At 41.3% G+C, this 14,385-nt stretch overlaps 1 protein-coding gene across 1 annotated transcript in view; it reads left to right on the top strand.

Moving 5' to 3' along the window:
* Dbf4 (DBF4 zinc finger) overlaps positions 1-3,855 on the top strand; it is a 35,922-nt gene extending 32,067 nt beyond the window's left edge. Inside the window, exons 11-12 of the mRNA XM_055612814.1 lie at positions 1,226-1,350; positions 2,774-3,855. Of these exons, the coding sequence (XP_055468789.1) occupies positions 1,226-1,350; positions 2,774-3,734 (1,086 nt within the window). The 3' untranslated portion in view covers positions 3,735-3,855. The remainder of the gene's footprint in view (positions 1-1,225; positions 1,351-2,773) is intronic.
* Positions 3,856-14,385: the final 10,530 nt, after the last annotated feature.

The raw sequence follows: 14,385 nt of genomic DNA on the forward strand, positions 1-14,385 counted from the left end.
TTTTTTTATTTTAATTTTTATTAATTACACTTTATTCACTTTGTATCCCCCATGACCCCCCTCTCCCTTCCCCTCCTAACCCCTCCCCCTTTTTCACGCATGCCCCTCCCCCAGTCCACTGATAGGGGAGGTCTTCCTCTCCTTCCATCTGACCCTAGCCTATCAGGTCTCACCAGGACTGGTTGCATTGTCTTCCTCTGTAGACTGGTAAGGTTGCTCCCCCCCTCAGGGGGAGGTAATCTAAGAGCAAGCCAATCAGTTTATGTCAGAGACAGTCCCTGTTCCCTCACCAGAGAACCCACTTGGAGACTGAACTGCCATGGGCTACATCTACGCAGGGGTTCTAGGTTATCTTCATCAGTGGTCCTTGGTTGGAGTACCAGTCTCAGAAAAGACCCCTGTGCCCAGATGTTTTGGTTCTGTTGCTCTCCTTGTGGAGCTCCTGTCCTCTCCGGGTCTTACTATTCCCTACTTCTTTCATGAAATTCCCTGCACTCTCCAAAGGTTGGCCATAAGTCTTAGTATCTGCTTTGATACCCTGCAGGGTAGAGCCTTTTAAGGCCCTCTGTGGCAGGCTCCTGTACTGTTTGTTCCCTGTTTCTCCTTCTTTGGATGTCCATCCTCTTTGCCTTTCTGTATGGGGTCATCCTGAGTGAGGTATCCCAGAAGCAGAAAGACACACAGGGTATATACTCACTCATAAGTGGATATTAGACATATAATATAGGATAAACCTACTAATATCTGTACACCTAAAGAAACTAATCAAGGAGGACTCTGGCTAAATGCTCATGGGCTCTTTTTAAAAGTTGTTGAAATAAGATTTTGTTAGTCCATAAAATGTTACTTGTATGTATACAATATCAGGCTAACTATTTTGTATGTGATAACCAATTGGTGTGCTCTTCCCTGGAGGAAACTCTATCTTCCCCCCTTAGCTGTTTTTAGTTCTTGCAGTTTGTCTAGGATTGGGGGCCCATGAGTTTTCTATCTTCCATCTTAGCATGTCTACTGATGTTGTCCTTATTCAGCTCTTGATTGGACAGCCATCTTTGAGACTTTGTGAATGTTTTTCCTATCAATATATATATAATCTCATGTGATGTGTATATATTATATATATTTGATGAGAGATTGTTTATTTGCTTTGGTATTATTTGACTTTTTTTAAATTAGTATAATCACCGAATGCAATTTTAAGATTTTTGTTGTTGTTTTGTTTTAGCACCTTCTGAGTGAAAAACACAGAAACTTTGCACAGAGCAACCACTATCAAGTTGTTGATGATATTATATCTAAATTGGTTTTTGATTTTGTGGAATATGAAAGAGATACACCTAAAAAGAAAAGGTAATTAATTTGCCAGAGTTCTACTTAGAATGTTAAGCTATTTTATGACACTAAAAATTAATCTAAAGTTTGCTCTTTGAAGGAATACAGATTTTTTTTTTAACGTGACATTAATATAGTTTAGAGCTAATACCTTCTTCACTTCTTTTTCCCTGCTACCAAAGATACTTGTTTCCCTCTGACATAGTTTTGAAAGGGAGTTCACAGTTTTTTCTATGAAGGTCAGTATAGACTTGATAGTGTAGGTTTTGTGAACAGAAAGAGCTCACTGGCCTCTGCTCAGCTTTGTTACTGAACAGTGGACATGGCTGTGTTGCAGCAAACATTTCTGAAGAAAACAAAGTGAAGACCAGGTATACCAACAGCTGGCATTGTCAACCTCTGGTGTTGAACCAGAAAGCTCAGACAAAAAATGTTGGTTAGAAATGCTTTCATAGATCCATATGCTGTGGGGTTGATAATTTGCCTATTTATTTTTGTCCTAATCTTCAAGCATAAAGATTAGAGATGTGATAACGAAACACAGCTTCTGAAAAGTGAGTTGGGCTGCTGTTATGTTCAGGCTCTGGATCTCTGTGAGCTCTTAGAGTACTTTTTGGCTGTTTTACTAATGTGGTCATGTGAGGACTTAAATCTTTCTGAAACTTTCAGGAAGGCCCTGAACATACAGTTTTTTAACCAGTAATTACCTAATCATTTTCTCAGTACAATTTTTACTTGTCAGTCTGAACATCTGTGAAGGTACAGTTGGACAGTTTAAAGTATAAACAAAATTATTCTGGTAGGAGAGACAGGTGAATTGTATATTGTTCACTGTTTCTTGTGATGCATGGTGCAAAGTTTAACTGGTGACCCGTTAGCTTGTCATGCATTTATTTGTACATAATTTAGCATTGTGCAAGAAAAAGTAGCAACCCAAGGATCCCAACATTCTACCTGAAGAAGAGTTTTGGGTCAAATATGTGAAATTGTAGGGTTACTTTGTCATCTTTACAAATATAAGTGTCCAGTTCACTTTTCCAGTAAATACTTTCTGTTGATTTAAAAAAAAAAAAAAAAACTAGTAAAATGCACATTAAGAATAAACTGAAGTGCTGACATTTTTCTAGGTTAACAACAAAGTCAGGGTGAGATGCAGATACTATACTGTCATCTCCTTTTGGTTTATGTAAGTCATGTTATTTTATTTTTTCATAATTAGTTCAAAGTTCAGGGTATTGGTTACCTCAGGGAGAAGAATGGGGATGGGAAGTGCGCATACACCGGAGTTTTCAGCTCTGTGTAGGTGACTTGTTTTTTACTCTAAAAACGTCTGAAGTAAATGAAGATTTCTGTGCTAGAATTATCTTAAATCGGTTTCTTAAGTAACTCATAGGTAGTTTTACCAATGTCTTATTTCTGGTTTTTCTTTTTTCTTATAAAGAATAAGGTACAGTGTCAGATCCCTTTCTCCTGTTCCTGCAAATATCCTGAAAAACACTGAAGCAAAGGAGAAGCTACCGTTGCAGCCCATTTTCCAAAAGGATGTGGGAGAAAGCAATGGGCAACAGTTCCAGCAGAGTTTTCAGTGTGAAGAATCCCAGAAACCTGGACAAAAGCTTGTGTTTGCTTCAGAACCCACGTCCTACTCTTCAACTGGATTGAAAGGACGTGATGAGAAAACATTGAGCATGTTAAATGCAAGTGAACCTGACATGAAAGAGAATTTTACACAGCTACCTCCATGTAAAAATAAACAGGAAGGAATTGTTGATGTTTCTGAACATAAACCAACTCTAAATAGAAATGATGTAGGACAGAGGGTGGGTACCACTCCAGGTGTGCCTCAGTCGTGTGTGCAAGTCTCGTATCTCAGTCCAGAAGATAGTCCACCCCAGCCAAAGTTAACAGCAGATGTTACACATGTTTCAGCAGAAGATCTACAGGAAAAGGACCTTCATGTTGTATTTGGTCATGACTGTGACCGGGTGACATTGAATGCATCAAAAGAGCACCTAATGATGAAGGCTAGAACTCCATCTCGTAGTTCCCAGGAACCTAACGACATTGAGAATATGGATAATTTGCCTTGTGGTAAGATCCAGCGGAAAGTGAGAATACCATTAGGGAAAAAGAAAACACCTGACGAACCAAGTGCTGAACAGGACAGAAACAGAACTGAGTGTCTTCCTGCACATGAAGACAGAACTTGTGGGTCACCAGTGCCATCTCTGCTGGACCTTTTTCAGACAAGTGGGGAGAAATCAGAATTTTTGGGTTTTACAAGCTTCACTGAAAACAGTGGAATATGTGATGTTTTAGATATTTGGGAGGAAGAAGATTCAAGTAGTCTGCTATCAACATTTTTCTCTTCCCCTTCAACTTCTACATTTGTTGGATTTTAGTATTTAATGTGCTTTTCAGATGTGACAGATTCCTGAAATTTTATAAATGCATATACAATTCTTAGGAGTTGTGGGGTTTTTTGTTTTGTTTTGTTTTGTTTTGTTTTTGACAACTTTGTTTATGGAGCCATTTGTAAATATTAATTAAGATGATTGTAATTTTTTACAGAATTTAGTAGCTGTTACAGATTATACAATAAAATCTTGATTTATTTTACATACTACAGTCATTGTTTCATGAGAGTTACAATGAGTGTCATTTGCTTTATCAGTGAAAATAATTTCAAGTGAGATTTTATACATCAAAATTAAGCACTATATATTATATGCTGTTAAACATTGCCTATTAGCATAGATTTCCATGACGAGCATGGTATTGCCTAAAGACAAATTTCTAGTAGAAAGGGAAAAAATGTACTAATGGTATATTTGGATTACTAGAAACATTGACTCAGCAAACAGGTGCAGCTAGATTCTGCCAGGATCCTCACACTGCAAACTGAGTTATAGGTTTGACAGCAATCCCAAAACTGTAAAGAAGAACTTAGTTAATATACTTGAGAATACTTTCTTAAAAAGTGACTTCTTGTTTGGTACTAGATGAGGAGAGATGCAGTGAGTTGATGGAATTGTAAGGTGCCGGGAGGAGCGGCTTGCCCTGACACCTGACTGTAAAATAACTCGGAACACGGAAACTAAATGTGAGATGAATTTCATCCTTTTCCTTTGAGTATGTTTGTACAGGAGTGAAAACTTACCACTAAGGACAATTGTTCATGGCCGAAAGGATGGTGCCACTAACTCCTTCATAAAAATACAGTGTTAGTAAAATTGGTTATCCATATTCACTTAAAATGTTTTGTTACATTCATTTATGTGTCTATGGTGGTGGGGAATCACGGGCCATGGTGTGGTTCTGGAGGTCAGAAGATAACCCATGGAAATCAGTTCTTTCCTGCTGTGTGGGTCCCAGAGGTCAAATTCTGGTTGTCAGGTTTGGTGGCAGCCTCCTTTTGCCTCCTGAGCCATCTCACAGGTCCAGTAGTAGTATTGAATTTTGGAAACTAAGGCAAAATGTCAACAAACAACTTCCGGGGTAACAGAAAGTACCATTGCAGATTGAAAAAGCTGCTACTCTTATTTTAAAGCATCATGCAGCAAATAATTATTTGAGAATATAAAAATCTTGAAACTTAGAAAAGTATATATAGGCTCTTTTTACCTTCAGGTCTCCAAATTGTTTTGTATTGTTTTGCTTTAGTTACATTCATTAAAAGCTGAAAATTTCAGTTGTTTAAAATTTTAATTTGACTAGATTTCAACTTTAATACTATAAACACTGGATATTTAGAACGTCTCCAAGACCTTCCTAATGAGTACAGGGCCTTAAAGTTTAAATGTTTGATTACCCAAAACAAGGCTATAAATAGTAGGACAACTAGAGCTGCATGGTTTGTATGGGTTGCGCTATGCAAAGGACACTCAGCTAAGGCCACCAAGGCAAGTAGAATTGTAGCCTGTACTGTTCCAAGGCCATGAAGATACATCACATGAAGGAAGTATTTAAACTTGGTCAAGTTTCCCTCCCTCTCTCCCCTTCTCCCTCTGGTTTCTAGATTTGCATCTTTATATCTTAAATGTGAAGTGCCATTAAAGGAAAATCTTCAATTATCCTTAAGTAGAGTAGATAGGTAAGTAAGTTAATTTGCTTAGTAAAGAATAATATGATTTCATTTAAAAAGTCTTATTTAATATTGAGAAATCAGTTTATTTCAAGCTTGGCTCTTTATCAGTTCAAGCAAAATCATGTACACACACATATATATGTACCTTGATCTAATCAGAAGAACTGCATTGGTGCTTCTCTTTGCTAAGTTATAACTTATGGGTCTGAGGAATGAAACTGAAATAATAAGGGAGTTTCAATATTCCTGAGTACAATTTTTTATTACTGTTAATAAACATTCTATTTGAACATGAGTCTTAGAAAAATTTAAACGTGATAGAAAGTTCTGTTGTCAAGCTTGAAAATTCTTATGACTTATCCTTTCCAGGAATAAACTCAACCAAAGAAATATTTCTGCATACTCCTTTTCAAAATGCTCTTAGCAATAATATTACCATTTCAAAATCAGCTATTTGCCTGTTACCAAGTCTCAACTTTTGGGAGGGAGAACCTCAGTTTGGATGGTAATCATGTCAATGGGAGGGTATTATTACTATTATTTTCTGGGGTCCAGACCCAGGCAAGAACACAGCCTGAAGCACGGTGGATGCTAGAGCTGTGACAGATGAATGGTCCAGGCACCAGGATGCAGGGGTCAAGTTTTGCAGCCTGACTGACGGTCAGAATGCTTTTTTATACAAAACTCAGTCATAAGAGATAGATACATGTTATTCCAAAACATGGGTCATATCATTTTTGTCACTGGACCTGTGTTTTAACTTCCTCTTAGTCATAAGTTTCATCATTATTGATAAAATAGAACAGAGTTATCTTTTAGAATCATTTTTAATTCACTAATTCCACAACCCAACTTTTAAGTACCTTGCACTTTCAAGGGCACTAGACAGAAAATCTCCAAGCCAGACAATGACAGGTTATCATGTCCCAACTTTTTATGGTCAGAGTGTTAATTATTCATAGGCCCAAGAAAAACCTTCAGGCCAAAAAGCTGCTGCAGTTATTCAATTTGTGGCACAAAACAATGTTTATATATTTGTAGAACTTATATGTCTAATCTTGATACTCTTTTGTTCCTTAGTCATATGACACCACAGCAGCCCTGCATGAGCTAACTTATCCTGAGAAAAGGGAAGTCTTAATACTTTATCCTTTTATCATGTATCCATACCATGCTTTGTCCATTAGTAGTAAGAGGCCTTTAATTTGATCTGCTGCCTACTTCTCTTGCCTACTGGATCTTGTTTACCTTTTAAGTTAAATTTGTTTGGGTTATCTTGTTCCTGATTAAGGGCAGGGGCAGGTGCTTCAGCAGTGTCTTGCCGTCAGAGCCTCATAAAGAGGTCTCGTTTATCTGTTTTGAGTCACAGCCTCCAGGGCATAAGGAAGACCTTCAAGTAGGCCAGATAAGGCCATCTCCCAAAAAGCAGGATGGGTAGTATGCTCAGGACTTTCCTGGGGAAGCTTAGAAGCAGTACTCCCGGGTGAAGGTATACATGATTCATAAAAATTTGTCACTAATATCCCCAAGTTGTAGGAATAATAAAAGCCCTCCTTGTTCCCCAGTACAGCAGCGTTTGCATCACTCAGCTCAGCTTCTTGGACCTTGTCAAGCAGCTGTGCTAGCTATGCCTTTCACTGTTCCCATTAGATAGGACTGTGCCTATTATTATTATTACTCTTACTACTGTAGAAGGATCCAGCTCATTGTGAGTAGTGCTATCCCTGGACATGTGGACCTGGGCTGTATGAGAAAGAAAGCTGAGCAAGCCCTGGAGAGCAAGCCAGTAATCGGTGTTCCTCCATGGTCTCTTTTTCAGATGCTGCCTCCAAATTCTTGCTTGAGCTCCTGCCCTTGCTTTCCTTTTTGAGGAACTGTATCCTGTATTATGAGATAAGCCCTTTCTCCCTGAGTTGGTTTTAGTCAGTGTTTTTATCACAGCAACAGAAAACAAACTACTACAATCTTACTGGAAGGAGTAAATTGAGTGGTAATTGAGAGGACCCCCAAAATTTATGAAGCATCCAAAAATACATATTAGGTACCACTGATCCCATAAAATCTTTTTTAGCCTATCATAGCACTTTCATATACTCTGTATATAATTAATCCCTCAAAAGTCTCTGAGTTCCTTGAGTGTCTCATAGATTCCAGGAAAGTGTTGGTTCCCATTGGAGACAAACTCAGAAGAAATTTGGTTTGCAGGATGTTTAAGGAGTGACTGGCTATTAGCTGACTCCAGGGGTTGCTTCTTGGAGTTTCTAAGTGAAGAGAGTTGGTGGTCATTGAATATGGACCATTCCTTCAAGGGGCCTCACTGTGGTCCAAAAGGCTAGCTAGCTACCTCCCTCTGTGCGCTGATAGTTGAAAGCTATCTGCCAGTCAGTGGTTCCAGCAGGTGGAGCACCTTACTGATGGATCAGGATTGATAAGCCTGGATATGGCTGCCTTTTGCTGTGCAAGGAAACTAACATGGCCAGGTCGTAGTTGTAGCTTAAAAGTCAGCAGTTTTCTCCTACTTCCAATGTCCATCCCATTTGCCTTTCTAAGTGAGGATTGATCATCTTAACCCCCGCATTGGAAGTAGGAGAAAACAACAAGTAACAGGACAGGAGCCTACCACAGAAGGCACCTGAAAGACTACCTAGCAGTGAATCATATGCAAGGGAATCATGAAAGAAGGGGGAGTTAAGTAAGATCTGGAGAGGATAGGAACTCCACAAGGACCAAATATATCTGGGCACAGGGGTCTTTTCTGAGACTGATACTCCACCAAGGACCATGCATGGATATAACCTAGAACCCCTGCTTGAATGTAGCCCGTGGCAGCTCAGTATCCAAGTGGATACCCTAGTAAGGGGAACAGGAACTGTTTCTGACATGAACTCAGAGGCTCTTTGACCTCCCCCACCACCCTCAGGGAGGAGCAGCCTTGCTAGGCCACAGAGGAGGACATTGCAGCCAGTCCTGAAGAGACCTGATAAGCTAAGGTCAGACGGAAGGGGAGGAGGACCTCCCCTATCAGTGGACTTAGAGAAGGGCAGGGAGAAGATGAGGGAGGGAGGGTGGGATTGGGAGACAATGAGGGAGGGGGCTACAGCTGGGATACAAAGTAAATAAACTGTAATTCGTATAAAAAATAAGAATAAAAAAACAGGAAACAAACAAAAGTCAGCAGTTTTCCCAGTTAAACACAAATGCAAGAGGATTGGAACAGTACCAAGGACAGTTGCTCTTTATCTGTTGGTTCTCAGACTTACCTATGCTTTTTTTTTTTTCAGTGAGCTACCAGAGTACCATAAAATATTTTGAATTTAAAATATAGAATATTCCAGATGATAATACCTAAACTCAAAAGATAATGGCCACCAACCAGATACTACTGTATTCTAATGCCTTTATCATTTTGGTTAATTCTCTATGCAGTAAGAGCTATGGATGGCATGATCATGGGCCTGTGCCTGTACTGATTGCTAAGTGTTGTGGCACATGCCTGTAGTCTTAGTACTAAGGAGTTTGAGATAAGATGATCATGAGTTCCTGTCTCAGAAAAAAAAAATCATCATACACAATATACACACTGAGTCTGGGATAATCATCTTGTCAATAAGTGTCTGCCTAATCTCTTCAGTAGAGTACATCAAGTTAGCTTCTGATGAATAGAAACCCATTCCACTGAACTTACAAGCAAGTCCTCCACCCCTAGCCAGCACAGCCACTTCGTTCACATGCCACTAGGTGGCATTCACATGCAATATGAAGATGCTTGTTGCACCGTGCTTCTACAGAACCCCTACGGTCTTTAAAAGCCATGAGTCCAGAAATACTCTGAACTGTCCACTTCTCCCTCCATATAAAGGAATAGCCAAGGACATTGGAAAGGCTGTCCATTAGGACTGGCTGTCATACAAGTCCTAGGCAGAGCTATATGGCAGTTTCATCTGTTTTTCTTTTGTCCCCACAAACCCTTCCATGGGCTGTCTTAGATTGACTTCCTCTTCAGCGGCCCTTAGGGATGGCTCCTAGAGTTGTGAATGTGACCACATCTGTACAACAGAGAGAGGCGATGGGGAAGCTGTGAGCCACTTGCTCATGTAACTTACTGAGCCCTCTGATCTTGTTTGCCCAGTTCTGCCCAGCTCACAGTGGGTTGTCGCTTTATCTGCCTAGTTCTCTACTTGAGAGATCTTATAAAACCCTATCTTGTGATAAGCAAGTGTAACTATATGAATGTTGGGCATCCCATTGGCCGAGTGTTTCATTTTACATACTTGATGATAGTATCCAGTGTAATAGGCCTCCAGACCATTGCTGACTCTGTAATGGAAGTACCATTCAGCCTGTAAAACTCAGCAAGAATATAGCACCAATAGCTGAAAAAACCTAATGCATCAAAGTCATAGTTCTGCAAAAGTCTCTAACTGTACTAACTTTGCCTTTTGGCTTCTGTAGTTCAGGTTGTGGCTAACTGTCCCTGTTAACTGAAATACGTCCACTCAGGATATGGTTTTGTGCTTAAAAGCTCACCCTGAGAAAGGTTTGGGGCTACACTGGGATCCCAAACATCCAGTGTACTCACCAGCCAGGTAACAGTTCGCTTAAACTCACTGTCTGAGTGTTTTTCTCTGATGGATATCCTACAACATTCCTGGACCAGAGACCAGCGCTTGAGACATCAGTGATTTCGGAGCCCTCTGGAGTGCGGAAGAGTGCGGCGGTCAAGGGACAGGGGGTGTGCAACCTGAGATGGTCCAGGTCCCCATGACTCTCCTTTCATCAATCCCTGCCTAACACTTCAGAGGGGTCTGACAAGTGTACCCCTAAAGGAAACAAATGAGAAGATTGTCTGCTCTGTCACTTCCAGAGGTAAGTCTGGTTAAAGCACCTTTTATTTGGACACATAGGAGAGGTCAGATGAGGCCACTGATCCACCTAGTCAGTGTCTGGAAGCATTGTAAGAGGTCACTGAATTCCCTCTTTCTGTTTCAGGTGTATGAATATGTGGTACCTACACCTAGCTGTGTGCCTTTCTCAGTGTGTTTCTCTGTGTGTCTTTATAAGTGTCTCTGTCAGTTCTGTTTCCCTACATTCATCAATGGCTTTCTCTGGTGTGGGACACCCCTGGCTTAAGACCTATGTCTCTTCTGGGGGACCTGAATCCTTTTGACTCTGCCAAGTCACTTAGAGAAACCCTCCACTGGCCCCTCTTTGGAGCACTTGGATTGTCACTTGACTCCTGCTCATGGTCCAGATCCCAGTCCTGTGTGGAGGTGAGGAGGGGCTGGGCCCCCTACCATCCATGCAAAATCTATACAGGTAGGGAGAAGTAATTCTCCAAAGTGTGCATTTTTTCAGATCCCTAGCGTGTTCTCCCACGTCCCAGGGGAGGGGAAAAGGAAGTTCTGCTCCTTCCTTATCTTATCTCCTTCCTTATCTGCCATCTTTTCAACCAACCCACTGTTCTCTGATAAAATTAGAAACACTGCCTCCAGGCCAGGTAAGGGGACCCCTGCTGGACAATGCAACATGGATAGAATAGATTTTCCCTTCTGTCCAACAGTGACCAAGGAGACTTTAAACGATTTTAGGTAGGTCCTTTTTAGAAGGGCTAAAGACAGCAGCTAAAAAGATCTTCTTTGTCACCCAGTTGGCCCCAGATATTAGAAAATTGTAAAAGTTAAAAAAATTTAAAGGCATAATAGGTCCTAGTTGCTAGAGGTATCTCAAAAAGTATTTAACAACAGAGAACTGATTGGGACAAGACCTTTTGCCTAAATGGAAGGCCACCATCACCTCCTGTTAAGACTCAGACTTGCAGATACCCAGCAAAAGTTTGGTATCTTGCCCTCTGTCAGAAGTTCTTTCCTAGTTGAAAGTCCTGCCCTCAACCGAAAGATACAATTGGGACTGTCTCTCAGATTGACAACAAAGATTCCTGGCAGTACAGGCAGAAACCAGTCCCTCAGGATTGACCCAAAACCAAGTTCCCACAGTTGTTCAGTTAACCAGTTCAACCACTTCCATCCAAGTTAAGCGATACTCAATGACTCTGGAAACAAAAAGAGAAATTATAGTCTAGATTGTCTGGCTTAGACAGACAGGCAATCCTGGTGCCCTGCCAGTCACCCTGAAAGGCACCTCTCCTGCTTGTGAAGAAACCTGGGACCTCTGATTCTCATGAGTTTGACTCCTGCAGAGAAACAGGTGAATGTACACGGTCATGGACCTGACAGATGCATGCTTCAGAGTCTAGTTGGCAGAGGTGAGTCAACCCATCTTTGCTTTTAAATGGACAGACTCAGAAGGAGGTTATAGCAGATAACTTACATGGACTCAATTGCCCCAAGGATTTAAAAATTCTCAAACCCTGTTTGATGAGACACTAAATGCTGACCTCCTGACCTTCCATCTGAGGTTTCTTGGGACCATACTTTTATACTATGTAAGTGAACTCCTAGCCTCTAAACTTAAAAATAATAAATTATAGAAGGGCCACTGAGGGATTGCTGCAAGAGTTACAGAGCTTGGGCTACAGAATATTAGCTAAGAAAGCACAACTTTAAGTCAGGCCTGATGGTGCACACCTGTAATCCAAGCACTCTGGGAGGCAGAGGCAGAGGCAGGCAGATCTCTGTGAGTTCAAGGTCAGCCTGGTCTACAAAGTCAGTCCAGGACAGCCCAGGTTATCCAGAGAGACTCTGTCTTGAAACTCTCCTCTCCACCCCCCACCCCCCCAAAAAAAAAGAAAGTCCGACTTTATACCTCAGAGGCCACCTGTCTTGGCTACTAGATGAGGGGAGGCAAAAGGTGCCTGTCTCGGAATAAGGTTGCTGCCATTCTTCAGATTCCAACTCCAAAGACTAAGAGACGAGTTTCTAGGTGTAGCTAGGTGTTGCTGTCTCTGGATACCAGAGTTTCTGGAAATACCCAGGCCTCTATCGCCAGCACAAGGTGGTGGCAGTGGTGGCTGGGAGTGGGAGGAGTGGCACTGAACCCCTAATGACCTGAAACTAAACAAGGCATTAGATGCCTTTAAAACAACCCTGACTTTGGCACCAGCCCAAGTACTTCCAGATGTCTTAAAACTTTTGTTTGTCCAGGACAAAAGGGATTTTAATCCAAACTTTGGGGCCTTGGAAGTGCCTTGTGACATACCTGTTCAAACGATTAAACTCTGTAGCCACAGGATGGCCCCTTTGTCTAAAGCTGTGGCATGACTACTGGTAATATAATGAAAAAAAAAAAAAAAAAAAAAAAGCAAAAAAAACCCAAGTTAACTCTGGATCAAGATTTCCTGACAGCATCCCACACCATGGAGACCGTCCTCTGAGGAACACCAGAACAATGGCAGTGTAAAGCCTGTGTGATCCAGTGTGACCCTACTCCTGGACCAGTTTGAGAAACCCACTGCCATCAACCCTGGTACCACTGAAGATGGTTTGATCTTATTCTAAGTCTCCCAGGACCTGATATTAGAAAAATTATAAACGTTCCTATATTGGGATTTGCCATAACTTCTTTTTTTTAATTTTATATATGTAAAATATATTTATTTTATTTTGTGTATGAATGTTTTGCCTACATGTATCTTTGTGGGCAAGATACAATTAGACTATGCACAAATCCTCCTATCAAGGCAAGCTTTCTGAGATGTGGTGCATGCAGCGGAGCTCTGTTCAGTCTGCTCCGGGCCTGACTCAGAAAAAAATTTTTTTCACCGATTTTGTTTAAAATATTTTCTGGGTCTTTGAACTGAGATTCTTCTTCTATTCCTATCATTAAGGGCTTGTTGTAGTGGAATCGCTGGGATCTGGTGGTGACATACTGTCTTGACTGTTGTGGATTGTGTTTTTATACCAGCATCTAGGTGACTTTGTTTGGTCCGATTAGAGGTCTCGGTGTTTGTCTTCATTGGATGGGTGTTTTGTTCCTCGGCTTTTGTTTCCTCTCTGGTCTTCTGGGTGGTGTGGCCTGTGGTTGAGCAGAGGATCTCCACACATGTTGGGGGCTGGAGTTCTGGCAGCTGGCGTGGTCACCAGTAGACCATGGCATCTCCATCAGAGTTGTGGACTGGGACACAGCAACAAGGAACGGTGGAGAATTGTCGCACACCCACCCAGCCCCCAAACACCCTTGCTTCCTCTCCTGTCTTTTTCTTTTTCTTTTTTTAAAGGTGGAGAGCTGGCAAAAAGGCACTTAATGCCAAGCCTCACCACCAGAGTGCGGGTTTTGTTTTTGAGACAAGGTTTCTCTGTGTAGCCCTGGCTGTCCTGGAACTAACTCTGTAGGCCAGGCTGGTCTTGAACTCAGAGATCTGCCTGCCTTTGCCTCCCAGGTGCTGGGATTGAAGGTGTGTGCCACACCGCCCAGCTCTCCTGTCATTTTCAGTGATCTACCTGAATATAATTAACATCACCACCCCTGTATGTTTAAGACAAACAACACAGACATTAGTTTCCTCCTCCTCCTCCTCTACCACCAGTACCTAATCCTAAGATATTGCTTTTGATTTATCACCTTAGCTAATGTGTAGAGATGATTGAAACAATACTACTTAGCCTTTTCTTCTATAAGAGTTCCTTCCCCAGACATAGCATAGGAGGTTGCATTTCTCTTTTAAAAACATTTCATTCACAGACAGATCAAACAGCACAAAACTCACCGTGACCTAACCCTGAAGGACTCTATTTAACTACTCCTGTGTGTCCTCACTATTCAGATGCTTTAGATGCCAGGCTTCCTAGATAACTCAGACCATGCCCAAAAAGTATTGGGCGTTCGTGTCTCCCCAGCGCACAGTTAATGAAGCTGAGGGAGGTACGTGCCTGTTGGACTGGAACCACCATGTTCACTTGAACTGTACCATGGACCTGCTGCCCATGATATGGCCACAAAAATAGATAGGTAGATAGATAGATGATAGATAGATAGATAGATAGATAGATAGATAGATAGATAGATAGATA

This window comes from Psammomys obesus, unplaced genomic scaffold, assembly GCF_907164565.1.
Source record: "Psammomys obesus unplaced genomic scaffold, mPsaObe1.curated_primary_1811, whole genome shotgun sequence".
NCBI lineage: Eukaryota > Metazoa > Chordata > Mammalia > Rodentia > Muridae > Psammomys > Psammomys obesus.